Genomic DNA, 17,777 nt, shown 5'->3' with positions numbered 1-17,777 from the left:
CAGCACATGCACAAACACGCTCACAGCTCCCTTTTGAAGAAAGCTTTAATCCATAACTTCCCATGCCCTCTAAATGTTTCCAACTCTATCAACACATACATCACATTCACATCATGCTGACTCAATATTGCTGAAATATGATGCTCCCTCTGTCTCCCTCCCTCCCTCTTTCCCTCTCTCTCCCGTCTTTGCAAGGCTGCAATAGAAATCCCTCCTCTGTATCTATGGGAATACAGGAGCGTTGTGTGTCCTCTACCCTCCCTCCCTTTTACTCACCATCCCTCTGCATATAAGGGAACGCTTGCTGTGTCCCCCACCCCCCACCCCAGTCTGCTCCCCCCTTCCACCCCTTCTCTTAGACACACTTTCTGTCTGACACACACTCTCAGGACTCCCCTGCGAGCAAGCTAGGCAGGTAGGTAGGTAAACTCAGCACTGGAGTGAGACGCTGAGAAGACAGAGAAAGAGGGAGAGAGGAATGTGTGTGTGTGTTTATTGTATTTATGTGTGTTGGGAGTGTGCGTGTGCGTTGCTGCATCGCTGAGCTACAGAGACCGGAGGCGAGGAGAGCTGGAGCGTTTGTCCTTGAGACTGACTGACTGACTGACTGCAGCTGTAGAGCGGAGGACCAGCCATCCAGCCAGTGGATGAACCTGACAGTGAGTACTGTGCCAAAGCAATAAGACAAGCGAATGGGAAGAAGTAGACGAAGGCGTCTTTTAATTGCACCAAATGTGTTTTTGTTCCTTGTCTGCTTAGAAACAGTCCAGTGTGGTGTTTGAATGGAAACAGAGGTGTGTGCGATGTGTGTGTGTGTGTGTGTGTGTGTTTGTGACCAGGTGAAGGTCTACTCTGCTCCCAGGTGAACTCATCTCTCAGGCTTTTTATTGGCTCCCATAAATACTTGCTTTTCAGCCTATGTAGGACTTTGTAAGCAGTTCAGCAATTGTTCAGCTATTCAGTGTGTGTCTGCAGCAGCATCCACTGTGTGTGTGTGTGTGTGTGTGTGTGTGTGGCATCAAGAAAGATGTCAGTAAACATAACATTACGGAACATCTCTACAGCTCTGTCCCTCCTGTCCTCTCTCTTCTCTCCCACTGTTTCTGTTGACAGATCGATAGTTTTACATCTATAATTGGAAGTCATCATTTATGGCGACCCTCCAAAGCGAGTCATTATCATGTGTAATCTTGCAGAAAATTACATTTTGACTGGTGTACCTTAGTGCGGCCAGGAATCAGTGGACTGTACTAAGGGGGCTAACTGAGCTCAGGGATGACCAGAAGAGGACCCCAAAGCCTGGAGAAGGGTGGTGTAGGGTGAGGGTGGGGGGCAGAGCCATGAGGCAGTGGGCCTGGTGTCACATTTTGCCCGAAAGCAAGGAAGTCCCAGCAGTGCCCCTGGGTGCATCTGTGTGATTAGATGAGGAAGGACAGGAGGGAGTCATGGACAGAAGGAAAGGATGGCAACACAGTGTGAAGGATTAAAAAGAAGGAGGTGAAGCAATCAGAGAAAGATAGACGAGTATTGGTATTAGCTCTTCATGGTGTGAGACAGCGTCGTGAGCTGAGTCTGGCTCACCTGTGGAGCTGCTGACAGAATGTATTAGGCCATGTTAGAGGGGTGGCTAGATGGATGGGTAGATAGAAAGAAAGCTGCAAGGTGAATACGTAAAGCCGTGGTAGACTTTAAAAAACTAACATGATAGGATAGCTCTTTAAGTCTCTGTGTATGTCTGTGTTGATTTGTTTATTGTAGACATGCTGACAGTGAGCCAGAGGGCTAAATTTGCCACCTGTGGAGATAAAAGTGATATGATGAGATAGAGTGCGTGCTGGATTTGTTTTGTGTGTGTGTGTGGTTATGTGAAAGTGTGTATAATAGTTCCTGACATCAGCAGTAGGTGCTTGGCGCTGACTCCCAGGATTCTGTGTGTGTTGGGGCCGCACCGGCAGGGTCTGGGAACCAGGTGTGTGTGTGTGTGTGTATAAAAGGGGGGTTAACTTGTGAAAAAGCATGTGTATGAAACACATCAGTTCAAGTAAAGTAAATTTTATTTATATAGATCAAAATCACAAATCGTCAGAGGTGGAAGAAGTACTCAGATCCTTAAGTTAAGTAAAAGTACCAATACCAAAACATAAAAATACTCCATTACAAGTAAAAGTCCTGCATGTAAAATCCTACTTAGTAAAGAACTATTATCTAAAATTAAATGTACAGATTTAAAGTATCAAAAGTAAAAGTACTCAGAAAAATGACCCCTATGACTGATATATCATATATTAGACTGATAATACTGATGTAAAAATGTGTGAGCAGCATTTTACTGTTGTAGCTGGTTGAGGTGGAGCTGATTTTAACTACTTCATATACAGTTAGGTAGTTTTGTCCAGTGGTTTCCAACCTAGGGGTCAGGCCCCTCTAAGGGCTCGCAAGATAAATCTGAGGGTCGTGAGATGACTAATTGTGCAGCAAAAACAACAAATAAAGTGCTGCGACACAAATCTGTATTCTTTTTTTATTTAAAAAATTTTCTCTAGCATTTGCTGTTTTCTAGGGATGGCAATGTCGGTCAGTCTGTCCACCACTTTGGTGGAAATGTCTCAACAAGTACTGGATGGATTGACATGACATTTGGTACAGATGTTCCCCAGAGGACAAATCGTAACAACTTTGGTGATTTTTAAAGTTTTCCTCTAGCGCCATCATCAGATCAACATTAAATGACATTCCCATCAGCTTCAGCTGTACATTGTATTTAGTGCTAATTAGCAAATACGGCATGCTAACATGCTAAGTTAAGGTAGTGAACATGGTAAGCATTTTACCTGCTGAACATCTATGTGTTTTTATTGTTACTATGAGCATATTAGCATTCTGATGTTAACGTTTAGCTCAAAGCACAGCTGTGCCTTAATACAGCCTCACAGAGCCAATAGCATGGCTGTAAACTCTTAGTCTTGTGAAATATTGGATAGTTTTACTTTTTTGGGCCTCAAACAGTTATTTAAATGAAACCATCTGAGAAGTTTGGGGGATATGTCTCTGTGGCGGAACTGTTAACAACTCATAGGCATCGTGACAAAGGACCTCAACTACACTCTGCTTTCTTGTAAGGTGTCACAAGACAATAAAGTTGGGAACCACTGGTTTAATCTTTAACAATACATTGCATTTTATAAGCTTATTATTAGTTTTTTGACGTAACATCTTGGATAAGGAAAAATTTCCCCAAAACAACCCTTTAATGGGGAATGCATTATGCACAGAGTAATCAGAAACAATTGTTATATTTCATTATCAAGAACCAGAATGACAACATTAGGCAAATAAAGTGCAAACATATGAAAAATACAGATCAGAGAAGATGTTGAGCAACTTCCACAGATGCTACTAAGCACTGGCTGGACCTTGACCACAAACCTCCACTGTACCACGAAGACCTGGAAAGAGGACAGACTGACAACACACTGAGAAACTGACATGGGTGAGGCTAATGTCAGAAGCTGACCAGTTAAGCCAATACTGCTAATCCACATTATGTTGTTAGGAGAGGCTTGGTGACATAATCGCCCTAAGAACTTCCAGATGAGCACCTGCCAGAAGACAGCATGGCATGATGATTAATATTATAAAGAGTATGGTTGCTATGACAAGTGCCCTGAGATAACTTCTGTTATGATTTGGTGGCACATAAATAAAACTGAATTGAATTGGATTGATGACGAGACGGGACGGGGGAAATGATGAAATATACTCGACTCTGAGCATGCTCCACAATCAGGGTAAACCATTAGAGTTCCAGTAGAGTCCTTGACAGTGCTTTTAAATAATCAGCCCTTAACAAGCTCAGTTTAAGTCAAGATGCTCCACTGTGAAAAGCTGCTGTGAATGTCAAAGAAATCTGTCCACTAGGGGGCAGTCCAGCCCCTAAGTTATTAGGGTTTGTAAACCAACTCTCTGTGCATTTAGTCTCAAATATTCATAAAATGATCCCAAATTAGTCCTAATGAAATCCTGCCTGCCTGAATGCCTTCCTGTGCATATGTTTCCCAGCACTGACTCACTTTCTCCCCAGTGGGACCGCAGGATCTCCAGATAAGTGAAAACCATTTGAAGACACATTGATCCTCCGAGGATAAAGCAGCAGCAGGTCCCAGCAGCTCTAAGTGACATTTCTATGGTTGCGTTGCTTTAAGCTTCTCCTAGAGGCTTTCTAGGGTTTCTCGCATGGACGTGTGTGACCTCTGATCCCTGTACAGTGCGCTAGAGATCAATACAATGAAACTGATCCTGTTCCAAGTGCTCATCTGTCAGTCAGTCCATCATTTTTATGTATCATTTCCCTCCCATCCATCTATTTAAAGACTCCCCCACCCTCCTTTTCTAAACCATTTAAGTGTCTGAGAGGTACTGTGTCAGTGCAGTCAGACAATAGTGTTTGCACACAGTGTCAATAGTCTTTCCATCTGTCTCAGTAATTGATGGATGACTGTGATGCAGTCAGGCATAAACTAAGCAAATTACACTCACTAGATCTGAGGGCTGATGCTAGTGTGTGTTTGTGTTTGTGTTTGTGTTTGTGTTTGTGTTTGTGTGTGTGTGTGTGTGTGTGTGTGTGTGTGTGCGTGGTGGGGGTTGGAGTTGCAGAGTGACTGCCCAGTTCTGGAAGTCAATCCGACAGCTGTCCCTGGAGGCTGAGATTTGGTGGCTGTGAGTTTAGGGATGAGGAGAAAGGGGTGAACGCACACACACACACACACACACACACACACACACACACACACACACACACACACACACACACACACACACACACACACACACACACGTGCAAGGACGTCTGCTTCACCCGTACATTTCCTTTTATTCAGAGAAAACGGGATGCATCTGGTGTGTGGGGTCAATAGCTGGCAGCTGGGTGCTCCGTTACAGGCAGCGTCCCTCTAGAGCAGCTATTGAACTTCTGTCTTTGGTTCAGCCTCAGCAGTGTAAAAATATTTTTTGATGTTTAACTGCAGCCATGCGTGTTCAGTTTCATTTGATGCATTTCGCTTGTTTCCATTTCTTGTTTTGTCTGGATTTTGCTTTGGTTCGTGTCATTGCCCCCCCTATTCAGTTTACTTCATTCGTCTTCTGTGAGTTTGTTGTTTTTGTTTGTTGGAAGTTGACATGTTGTTTATAAGCCCCTTTGGTTTTTATTTCATATGAACTGTACAAGCTGCCTTTTTGTGCCTTTATATTTTTTAACTAAATACATTTTTGACATTCAGCAGGAGGTATCAATCGGTTTCAGTAACTCCTATAGAGCGACTGATAGTTGATTTTTTAGGCTGATGCCGATATTGATATTTGAATGTTTAAGAAAATGATATATTGGCTGATAGTATTTTTTTTACATAAAAACAAATTATAAACAATTATTTTTGATAACCATTCATTCATTATTATTTAGGTTTTTTTTTAGAAGTGTGACCATAATATGTACTGAGAGACATTTAATGGTTTAAAAATAAACTTAGCAGTGTTCTCTGGTGGACAAACTATGTAATAGAGACACTGTTTCTAAATGATCTCAAACATATCTTTGATATTTCTGTCCTGTGATTTCTTGTTACTTATTGACTGCCACAGTCTAGCTCTCCTTTAGATTAGATGCCACAAAACGTATTGTGCAGTCTGAATTGGACTCTAAATTGATTAGTCAATTGACAGAAAATGTATCGACAGCAATAATAAAACTGTTAAAGCCACTTAGTAAGCAAAACTGTCATAAAACTGCAGGGGGAAAAAAGCTTCTCAGATGTGAGGATTTGCTGCTTTTCTCTGCTTCATATCATTTTTAATGGAATACAATTGAGTTTTGGACTTTTATTTGGACAAAACAAGCAAACTGAAGATGTTACTTTGGATTCTGGGACATTTTTAATCAGTAATCAAATAAAACAAGACTAAGAGTCTACAGCCATGCAAACATCCTCACAATGACGATGCTAACATGCTGATGTTAAGCAAGCATAATGTTGACCGTGTTCATCTTAGTTTAGCATGTTAGCATGATAGCATTTGCTATTTAGCACTAGAGTGCAGCTGAGGCTGTTGGGACTGTCATTAGTTTTGCAGGTATTTTGGTCATAAACCAAAGTAGGCCTATTGGACAAATTAAAATCTTGACCTGATGATGGCGCTAGATTAAACGTTAAGGGATTAAGGTTATTACAAGTATTCTGTGGGAACAATCCCAATAGTTGTTGAAACATTTCACAAAAAATCACAAAAAAAGTCAGAGAATCACCAAAGCCAGATTCATCCTCACCATGAATGTCTGCACCAAATGTCATTGAAATCCATGACCACAGACCAACATTGCCATCCCTTGAGCTACAGCGCTAGCTAATTTTATAGATTATTTGACACGTAAATAATCATCTTTGCAGCAGCCCCAATCTGAATATATTAAGAGTCTGTTTGATGATAACTGTTCAATCAACCGATTAAGTTCAATGAGTGCAGCTTCTTTTCAGTCTGTAACCTTTTTATTTATATTACCTCAAACGACATGAAACTTTGACAGAGAGACGCTGCAAAGTGAAACAAAAAGCTTTTGTACAGTGGTAAACAGTAATAAGGAAATTATCAGAAAAAATAAACTACTCCGGAGCATTCTGCCCTTCAAGTGATTCACCTGACGCCAATCTGGCTTGACTCAAGTGTGCCTTACTATTGTTGTGGTGCGTCTCAAGACCACTCAGCTGGTGCCAAGGAAAATATCAACCATTGATAAAATTATTAATCTCTGTTTTAATTTCAACCTGTTCTTGGCTTCTGTATGAATATGTGAAAAAAACCCTCCTCAGCTTTGTTTGAGCAAATAAAGAATCCACTGATGGCAGCTGCCAAACTAAAAGCCCCTGAAAGATAAGAGCCACTTTGCCTTAACGTCAACATTCAGTTTCCTAAATGGTTTATAAAAGATAATTTCTCAGTGTAGATAATGTTTTATGTGATACATTAACTTTAGGAGATTTGATATGATAGCAGCACTCACTGTCTGGCTTTTTGTATTTTATGGCTGAGATAAAATTATCTGCCATTAGAAATCACACTCTCTTTATCTTTTATGGGTCTTTGTATGTACTCTCTCCTTTGTGCTTGCATATGCTTGCGTTCATATGTTTGTTTACACATGTGGCATGCTTTAATGTGGTGTGTGTTTCTGTTGGCGAGCTGTTTCATGTGGTGCATAATGAGATAAAGCCCACTCCATGCAGTCTGCTGTCTGGCCTTTATCTGAGCAACAGATTAGTGCAGGTGATTTCATTCCTGTGGAGATTGGTTCGGCGAGGGGTCAGCTCAGAGCAACGTCATGTCGACGAGAGAGGAAGAGACAGGCCGAGAGTGACAAGAAAAGAGCAGAAATTCTGAGGTTTACAAGTACCAAACTCCCTTTGACATCTGTACATTTTTGTACAGTAATTTAGTCTCAGAACTGTAATCATTTGGGGAAGTTTTGGTTGGAAATTACATTGTTCGTCCATAACCGTATGTTAAAGGACACAGGGTGCATTTTCAGCAACTTTTTCTATGTTTAGTGAGGAAGTTAATTCACAACATTGGGAAAACATGATGAAACATGTACCCACTCTATTATGTTTTGTTCCTTTGAAAACTGGATGGGATTTGCTGGTCTTGAATAGTGAACTGAATGTTCCTGTGCTTGTACATCGATGGAGAATACTTCATTCATCCGGGTGTATCTCCACATAGCCAAACACACTGTAGGGCTTGTTTTCAGTGTGTACAAATGTGTGTTTTTGTGTCTACATAAAGAGGGATTTTTGTTGACATGGACTCACGTGTGTATCTGTCTTTAACGTGGATTAGGACGTAGTGACAACAGGCTGCATGAGACTCATTTAACCCTGAGCTACTTAGTGTAGCCTCACTCTCACTGGAGAAATGGTAGTATTCATTAGTGGACTGATTAGCTGAAGTACTGTTTTGTTATTGTTATTATTAAAGACGGTGTAGTCCCTCATTCGTCCAGGAGTGTTCTATCGTAGAAAAGGTTTCAGTCGTAGTCATCTGGACACTGTTTTCAGTTATTATTAAAGGTATTATTTCATAGATCTCGTATTTACTGAATTCTCATCAAATCGAATCAGGTTAAATTGTAGAACACAAATTAAAGTAGCACTTCATGTGATCAAAAAAGTCACTGATACAACACCAGTCATACAGAATGCTACATAAACAACATAAGGCAAGGAAAATATTAATGTGGACACAGGAAAGTGTAACTGCGGGTTTTAAAGTTTTTAAATTAAATGTGTACATTTTGTTGTTTTCCTGTGCGCTGTTGTTTCTGTCCACCATACTATATCGCACCTGCTTAATCTGTGCTTCTCGCTGTGCGTGCACGTGTGTGCTGTTAGCGAAAGGCGAAAAGCATCACATTAGGCACACAGCCCTAGCTGATTAGATCAGATAAAAGTACTGTACGCAGTAAGTTAAGGCTTGGCTACAAACATACAGTATGTGCGTGTGTGTCTCTATGTGTGGATGGCCGTATGCTTATTCATATCTGTGTGGGAAGATGCTGATTTTATTTTAGACATGGCATTGACTTTGAAAGTGTAGATTTTGGAGGAAGTTATTCAACTCATCATGTCCAGCATTTTGACATTATTTGGCCTGTATCTATTAATTGTTGATCAGCTGAGCATTAGATCTGATTTTACTGCTAGAAACAAATGTGTGATGGAAGATCATATAACTGTGTATCATAGATAGATGTATTTTGGGGCAGAATATGATTTTAAAAGTGATCCCTTAATTCATACACAAATAGATACAGGTAATTATTTGTCCTTTTTCTCTCAACCACTATGGTTAAAACAAAATCTGCTGCTATTAATTTAGAATTCACCCTCCCACATCCCCATATAGTTCTAAAACCTGTGAAATACCCAAAATCCTCTGTTGTCATATCCACCTGCCCCAGTGAGAGGTCGCTCTCATTGGCTCAGAGGACAGCCAATCAGCTGCCAGCTCAGCGTTCAGGGGGAAGGCCATTCAGATGGTGTGGCTGAGTATTCATGAGGGCCAGCTTTTGCTTGGAGACCCTTGTCACACACAGCCAGCTAGTCACAACAGTCAGGACTTCAAAGGCAGCCAAGCGGCCAGGGGCTGTTGGTAAGTGTGATGACAGGAAGACAGACGCAGGGACAATGAGAGGATCTGAGAGTGTGACACCACAGAGGAGAGGGCAGTAGATGGAGACAAAGTTTGCAGGCTTAATAAAGAGCAAGTGACCAACAGTGCAGTGAGAGATACAGCTTATGAAATCTGTAGAGAGCGAGAAAAGACGATAAAGAAAAGGAGAGGCAGACAGGAACAGGCGTCCCTAGACAGAACATTTTTCTCTTCTTCGGAGCATGGTGGCAGAGTGCACATGGATTTAGTCGACCTCTACCTCCCAGAGTGTTTCACCTACCACTCTGACACAGAGTAAGTACTTTCACTCTGCAAAATGACTGTTCCAATGAGTGTATACTCTCAAAATGAACAAGTGTCACACAGGTGTAGCAACAAACTGAGCCAAAATTGTGTGTGGAAGTTCTAGTAATAATGACTGTGTGTGTGCTTATGACTCAAAAGTCTCACATATTTGCTATTGTTCTATTTGTGCTTTTGATTTTCAAGTTGATTTGAATACTTTTTATGTTTCATTCACTACACATCTGTGCGCCTGAAATAAAACGTATAATATTACTCAGCACATTTCAGATAGCTGGAGTGTGAGAATCTGGGTCCATCACACTCAAGAAAATCGAGTGTGATGTGAAGGATAACAAATTGTTGACTTCTACTTTTACAATATTTGCTCATCCACTCGTTACAATTTACAGTCTCACTGTTTCTTTTAGAGGAATGCACATATGCCACATAAACCTTTTAAAATGATCCTTATCATTGGCATTTATCTTCCTTTGAATTAAGCTGGTGTAAATATTTGCCATTAATTACCAGTTTTATGGCTGCAGAGTTACTGCTAATAACCCTAACAATTGTTTTCATTAATGATTAATCAGGTGATTGTTTTCTATATAAATCAGTTAATCGTTAAGTCTAAAATGTCAAAAAATAGTAATTAATGCCTAAAGTCCAAGATGGTGTCTTAAAACTTGTTTAAAAGCTTGTTTTGTCTAACCAACAGTCCAAAACCCAAAGATATTCAGTTTACAATGATAAAAAATGGAGAAAAGCAGTCCACACAATTTAGTGTATGAAAGTAGAGAATGTTTGGCATTGTTGCTTAGAAATTTCTCAAACTATTAAATGCACATCAAAATAGTTGCTGAAAAACATTCTGTTGATTGACTGATCAATTAACTGACCAATCGTATACTGATCAATTTCCCAGGTGTGGAGGTTTGTTTTCATTGCTTACAGTTGTCATTGTTCAGCCTGTTTGTTTGTTGATAGTAAGGGTGAGTGGGTAAGACCAGTTCGAGAACAGCCTGGGTCATCCAAGGATGGTGAAAATCTTCCCCCGGCGGACACACCGACACGAGCAAAGCAAATGAAAGCCTGTGAAAAGATGGGCGAAGCAGCTGTTTGATTACCCCGAGACTGCTTTTTGATTGCCTTCCTTTTCTGTAATCATAAAAAAAAAAACATGTTCATTATCATCACTGCTGCGCTTTTATCAGCTGTGGCATAAACACTCTGCTCTGAGAACACATCTCATCAAGCAATTTAGGATTGAAATTAACTTTCCCTGGCAGAGAAAGATAAAGAGAATTCGGAGACAGACGGACGGATGAACAGACAGACAGACAGACAGAGAGACAGACAGACAAAGACCAAAAAGACAGTGAGGCAGAAGACATGTGGATGCACAGGTTGGCTGATTGCTGGTGACAGAAGCAGCCAGATAAAGAAAGGGAGAAAAGGAGGCGATGGCCGCAGATGATCCCTTGTATGGCACGCTATCCATGTTTCCACAGCCTGCGAATCCAGGCTCCAGCCACAGGCACCTCATCTCCCAGCTAACAGCTTCGTCCAAAGCCTGACTAAGGCTCTTACAGCTGGCTGGGGGTAGCACTGATCCCCGCTCATCTCCTACTGGCTCATTAGAAAAAAAAAAAACACTACTGAGACCCCACTGACCTAAATAGCTGCTCCTCAGGGTTGGGGTTAGAGTTAAAGGTTAGTCAACAGGACCTCAAAAGTATTTTTTTGTGATATTGCAGGGAGAATCTCTGTCGCCTTGCATTTTATTTTCACTTTCCCAAGGCCTGTAGTTTTTCCTTTATGCCATTTTCTTTATATCTCTTGGTCAGTTCTCTCATATTTTCTGTATTTCCTTCCCTCCCTGCTTTCTTTTCACCCTCCCTCCCTCATCCGTTGGGTCATTGTCTGCATTATGACTCTGCTCATTTGAAAGTGAGTGTTGCCCTCTCTCTTTTCTTTCGACGCCCCCAGGTTAATGAGCCACAGGACTGCCCCTTTCTTTCTGTCCCTTCCCGGCCTTTTCACACTCCCTCTATCTGTCTGCCTCTCTTGTAATTTCCTCCCACCTCTCTTCTTCTTCCTCTTCTTCGTCTCACTTTTTGTCTCCTTGTCGTTTCACGCTGCATTTTGGCCTTTGTTGCCAAGGTGCAATTAGAGTTGTTTTGGATACTGGGACACAAAGGGGTAAGGTATGATAACTTTGAATACCCATTGACACACACACGCACACACACACACCCTCTGATTTATCCCCGCTGCATGCCGCTGTAGGAGCTGCATCAACCGTCTTTTGATGGGCTTTTATGTGGAGTTGTAGATTAGTAGTCTGTCAGAGTGAATATTACATCACATTTGATCACCCCACTCAAATGCCATTTCATTATGAAAGCAAAACGCCAACACCCTCCTCCTCCTCCTCTTGTTATTCCTCCCTGTGATGCATTATAATGGGAGACCACAAAGAGTATCTCACTCTGTACCTGTCAGAGACTTGACACAGCAATATGGACGCCTGTGATGGATAGCCAATAAGTAAACCAGTGAGTCATTTTAAAAGGAAACTGAAATCTCTTCACTGTACTTGTTTTTATAGTCTTCAAAGTGGATTGGAGAGGTGAGACTTGGCAAAGTGTGGGGGGGACAATGACTTATAATGGTCTTGTTCATTGGTTATTGTGGTAAAATTTGGGAGCTTAAGACTAGAGCTGGGTATTGCTGGAAATGTTTCAATACTAGTGATGATATTGATACCTGAATTTCAGATTGATAACAAAATAATATTTTTTTCAATACCTTATCTTTAGGAATGTTAACATGTTTTTCTACAAACCCCTTTTTTATTTAACAAAGGCTTCTCAAATGTTTGAAGCTTCTTCTTCTTTTCCTTTCGGCTGTTCCCTTTCAGGGGTCACTACAGCACCTCCATCTAAAAAATAAGTTAAATAAGTTTAAAGCTGCACTAATTAATATTTTTATATTAACAATGGACAAATAACTAGGTGTAATGTATAAGGGGTCACTTGTAGTGATGAACCCACAGAGAATTATCACCACAGTTCCCTCTAACTCTACTGAGCTTTTTAGCGTCCTTAGGCTAATTGTTTTTGGTTTTACGACCCACAACTGAACTATTTTGATTCCCTCTCTCCACTCTATTGGACGTTGTTTCTGGCCGTAGAGAGAAGCTGTTTTCAGTGGTAAAGCTTTGATAAACCCACAGTATGCTATCTGCCCAGCACCAAGTGGCAAACAGACAAAATTAGCAACTAGCTAGTTGATATAGCGCAACATTTAGCTGCTAAAGAGCCACATTTTTTTTTTCAGGAGTTGGTGGAGACCAAGACAGAGCTAAAAGCAGAGTGAATATTGGACTTACATTTGTCAGATGACCAGAAGGAAGACTCCAATTAAATGCTAAAGTTTCTCTGTGAATGCTGGATATGTAAATATGCAAATATATGCTCACCATAACAAAAGAATTTTGAAAAGAAGAAGTCAAATTAGTACAAAGTTCAATGCCAACTTTTGGTACTTGACAGTTTTTGATATTGTGTGCTATGGACATATTTCTATCTGATTGCCAGCCCCACTTGAGACAGCAGATGCTGTGATAACGTTGCTACAGTTACTTGGTTTTCTTATACAGACATCTACTGTTTTATCTTTACTTGGAGTCTGTCTCTTGCTGTGTGTCAGTGTGTCTGTCTTTGTGGGTTTGTAGAGGGGTCAATAGCGCGTGCCCATGGTTTACTCAGGGGGTGGTTAAAAGCAGCCAGTCTTTTTGCCTACCAAATGACTTTTGGCTGAGAAAACACTGATTTACATGGCAGGAAACAGACTGGCTTTGACATCCACCTCACCAGGCCAAGATTAGAGATGCACGGCTGTGTGGATACTGTGTGTGTGCGTGTTTCTCTGCATGTGGAAGTATGCGACAGAGAGTGAGACAGCAGAGCGCTTTTTAAAGTTGGCCTGGCGACAAACAGTTTCATGCAAGTATGTGTTGGGGTGTTAATGAAGACACTTGCTTTAAAATGTGTCTGTAAGTGTGTGTGCCGGGAGCTTGAACATGTTCCTGATCACGTGAAGCTGAAGTGTATGTAAAGTGTGAGCCTGTCTATGATTTTTATTTTTACATCCACACATGAACGCCTGACGCCACAATGTGAGTGTGTGTGTGTGTGTATGTGTGTTAGGGAGGATCACATGCCTGTGAGCCTAGGTCTCATGCTTTTTTTCTCCTCGCCGTGGTGACAGAGAGTCTGTTGTGGTCACATAGAATCCAATAATAAAGTAATGATACACACTTTAACATGCAAGCCTAGAAGATTTATGTCAAGCAGTTATAATGGAGGTATTCATAGACATGTATTTTTGTCATTAGAAAATATTTAGATAATTATCAACAGAAAGAGCACAGTATGTTGTTCTTGAAACCATTCTTTATTGTAATTTTTTAGTGATTTGTTCGTGTCTCATTGAACAGGTTTTCTTAATGTCTCCACATTTTCTAACATTTCCTAACAGTAAAAAACACAAAAAAACACAACTGTTGTAACAACTTGTTAACTGTTGTAGGCTGCAGAATGTTTGACAGGTCGAGTATGATGAGTAACTGAGAGACACAAAGAGACAATAGAGAGAGGTAAAGTGGCAGAAAAAAATATATGAGAGAGAAAGACGGCTGTGTTTGGATTGAACATAATGGCGATGATGATGCGGATGATTGCTGGTATGGCTATTTCCCTAGGTTTGCTTAAGCAATCTCCTTCTTTGAAAACAAAGCAGTGTAATGGACAGCAGCTTTGCATATGTGGGAAATCACAAACGGCTGGTTTAGATAGGACTGGGATGGATGGATGCATGAATGAAGGGGCGTGGAGATGGAGAGGTATAGGTAGTCGTAGCATTGGGAGACTGATGAGAAAGAAAGGGGTACAGTTTAAATAAATATCATGAGCTTTCTTAGTCTTTGTAGTTGAATTCATAAATTCATGCTAATGATTTTTCCAAGGTCCTTATTACATGATTACTATCTGAGTAAATGATGCCTGCCTTAATAAAACTAATCAAAACCCACAGACCTGAAGGTCAATTACCAGTCATTAATATTAATAACAATACCAAGGTGACTCATATAAAGCTGACCTGAAAGTAAAATATCTCAACATCATTAATATGTATTACAGTAAGGTGCATATACAGTCATATACAATACATTTTATCCTCTTTTTCCCTCTCTACTCTCTTTTCTCCAGACATCTCGGCAGGATGTCAGTGAGGGGCTTGGACCCCACCTGTCCCTCCTCTATAAAGCGTGAGCCCTCCAGCCCCAGCCCCAGCTCTCAGGGCGACGTCAGCCCGGCTCAGCCCAGTCCTGGAAGCTCTTCCTCGGACACAAACTCCAGCTACGGGCCCCTGACCAAAGGCCTCAATCACAGCAATGGGCTGGACTCGCCAAGCCTCTATGGTCACACAGCAGGGTTAGCCAACAATGTCGGAACAAACAGGTTGGTGTATGCATTGTACTGTCCCTTATTTTGTGTTTTTTCACCCCACTTGAGATGTTAAATGGAAGTATTATTACTATCTGAGCACATTTCTCTTAATTTCTCCACGTCACTTCTCTTCACTTCCTCTCTTTCTCTCCACCTCTATCCAGGAGATTTGGGGAGGAAGAAAGCCAAGTGAAGTGTGAATTCATGCTGGGCACGGTGGCCAAGCGGCTGTGTCTGGTGTGTGGAGACGTGGCCTCGGGCTACCACTATGGTGTGGCCTCCTGTGAGGCCTGCAAGGCTTTCTTTAAGAGGACCATCCAGGGTAAGAGACAAACACACACACACACACAAAAACCCACATTCACGCACAGGAACATGCTCAGTTTTATACTTAGTAACGGAGTTTATTGTGCATGGCTGATAATGCCTTCCTGCATCATATAAACCTGTTTTACAAGCAACATGGTACAGATGCAATCATACCCTGAGCGTTTATTTTGGTATAAACAAGCCCCTATCAGTTAGCTCACAGTTTCCGCCTCCTGCCTCTCAAACTCCAGAAAGGTTTTAAATAAAGACCTGTTTGCAAACAGCTGATTTGTGGTTAAACTTACAGCGCATCTTGTATATAGTCAACATGTTTGAGTTTAGGCTTTAAAGCTTCAGATAACATATGGTGCTGAATGTGTGTGCATTCGCTTCAGTCCCAAAAGCCGTTAGTGGCGAGAGCCAGCGGCATTGCAGTGTGGGTGTTTAAAAAGGATTGTCCTGTGCTCTGTCGGCTCGTGGCCCAGGTCGAGGTCCTGGCAGGCTGTGTTGTGTTTAGGCCTCTAGAAGTTGGCTACTGTAGACAGGTTCAAAGGGCAAACAGGATGAGCGGCTGTCAGATCAAACGGGGAGATCTGATGTCTGGCTCATCAGATACTTCCTGTTTCTGATCGAGGGTGGCAGCTGAGAGTGCCTGTAACTGGCTAAACGCCATCGGGCTTAACATGCACATTTGCTTGCCATGACTATTACTCCCATTTAGGTTTGTGGTAACATGTTTTTTTGTATGTGGCTGCACTGATGATATGAGTGATAAAGCCAAAATGAATTAGAATGTTCATTCTCAAGAATTTAAAGGTGCACTCTACTGATTTTTCACACAAAGTTCAGTTCACTCGTCATGAGTATTTCACAGCCTGTGAAAACAGTCATTTAATGTCCTCCGCATCTATGGAGGGAGCTTTGTCATATCTGAGAATATGACCCTGATGATGTCATAGTGATAACATCAGGGTTATGTCAGTTTCTGCTTGAGATTACAGTTTAGAACAGAAGACCTGAGTTACAAAAACTGGAGGTGTGGAAAGTTTGAAAGATGTGAGTATGTACCAGGCAGGGACAGTCTAATGAAATATTCCTTCCAGTTGCATTATGGGAAGTGTCAGTTTTAGGGGCATGACCCGCACCAGGAACTAACAGGATATCTCGGCATCTACTGCTTCGATTTTGACCATTCTTTTTTTAATCTGTCTCTTTATGGAAGTATAATACTAAATTGCTGGAGTACCCCTTTAAGAGCTCATGCTGTGTCACATTTTAGTTAAATTTAACTTTTGACATGAAAACTGTGAATCTCAACATGAGAATTTTGTCAGAATTAGATGAAGAGGTGAATTATTGCTCCATTGTCTCCACTGCAATTTCAAAAAGTGTGTTTCTTATCTTCTCTCTTCTCTTCCAGGTAACATTGAATACAGTTGCCCAGCGTCTAATGAATGTGAAATCACCAAGAGGAGGAGGAAATCCTGCCAGGCCTGTCGATTTGTGAAATGTCTGTCTGTGGGCATGTTGAGAGAAGGTCAGCTATACACCGAAAATCATTTTAAGACCTGGGTCAAATCATTGTTTGAGTTGCTTTTTCTGGGATTGATCAGTTGATAGACTTGGCAGAAGTTCAAACCTCATCCTTTAGACAGTTGAGATGGAGAAAAAGCATCCAGAGAGTGATGGCTAACACAAGTCAGACTGCAATTTCTGTGTTGTGCATTCCTGGAAACAATACCCTGATTACCAGCTGAGATTCTCTCAGTGTCTCACCTGCTAGATTGGTGACGGCATGTACTGTGGTTCTGTAGACTCCAGTGAAACCTAAAACCTTTGACAGTTAAACTTCAGCCCCATCGTACCAGCTGTGATGTGTGTGTGTGTGTAGGTCCGTGTATGTGTAGTAAACACAGGGCTGAACAATGCATAGCTGTGTCTTTGAGGGGGAGGAGAGGGCTACTAACTGTTCAGTTGTGTCAGTCTTTGACTCACCAGTGTTCCTCCTAAATGGCTTCAGGAAATCTGTCAGTGTGTGTATGTGTGCAACACTGCAGCAGCTAGTGAAATAATGGAGCAAGTCGTTGCTAGGGATTCCTGGGATGAGACTTCAAATGTAGGGACTAAAAGTTTTAGAAACATTTTTACAAAGACAGGTACCTACCCAACCCAGCCTATTGCTTTGGGATGGTCAATAAAGTTTATTTCTGAAGTTGAATAAATATAAAAAACAACAAATAATTTTAGTGACAAGCTTTCACATTCCAACATTTTTGTACAGCTAATTTCTACTATACAAAACTTCATTACGTATGCTCAGAAATATGGACCAACAGTGGTGACATGAATACATAACACACAGAGAGTCTGTGACAGTGGTCAGGTGCTCCTTTAGTCTGACTGTGTGCCTGTCTGGTGACATATTGTTGTCCAGATTTAGAAGTGACC

The 17,777-nt window shown here is 41.3% G+C and overlaps 1 protein-coding gene across 2 annotated transcripts in view; it reads left to right on the top strand.

The window, feature by feature from the left end:
- Positions 1–411: 411 nt before the first annotated feature.
- LOC122863568 (estrogen-related receptor gamma-like) overlaps positions 412–17,777 on the top strand; it is a 31,690-nt gene continuing 14,324 nt past the window's right edge. The window contains exons 1-4 of one of the 2 annotated variants that reach the window (XM_044170160.1): positions 412–659; positions 14,781–15,032; positions 15,185–15,342; positions 16,750–16,866. In XM_044170160.1, the coding sequence (XP_044026095.1) occupies positions 14,794–15,032; positions 15,185–15,342; positions 16,750–16,866 (514 nt within the window). In that variant the 5' untranslated portion in view covers positions 412–659; positions 14,781–14,793. Of the gene's footprint in view, positions 660–9,109; positions 9,514–14,780; positions 15,033–15,184; positions 15,343–16,749; positions 16,867–17,777 lie in introns of those variants that run through there. The other variant, XM_044170159.1, reaches the window with a different exon arrangement.

This window comes from Siniperca chuatsi, linkage group LG16, assembly GCF_020085105.1.
Source record: "Siniperca chuatsi isolate FFG_IHB_CAS linkage group LG16, ASM2008510v1, whole genome shotgun sequence".
Taxonomy (NCBI): Eukaryota; Metazoa; Chordata; class Actinopteri; order Centrarchiformes; family Sinipercidae; genus Siniperca; species Siniperca chuatsi.
Note: the sequence above shows the minus strand (reverse complement) of the source record. Positions and strands in the feature narration are given on the sequence as shown.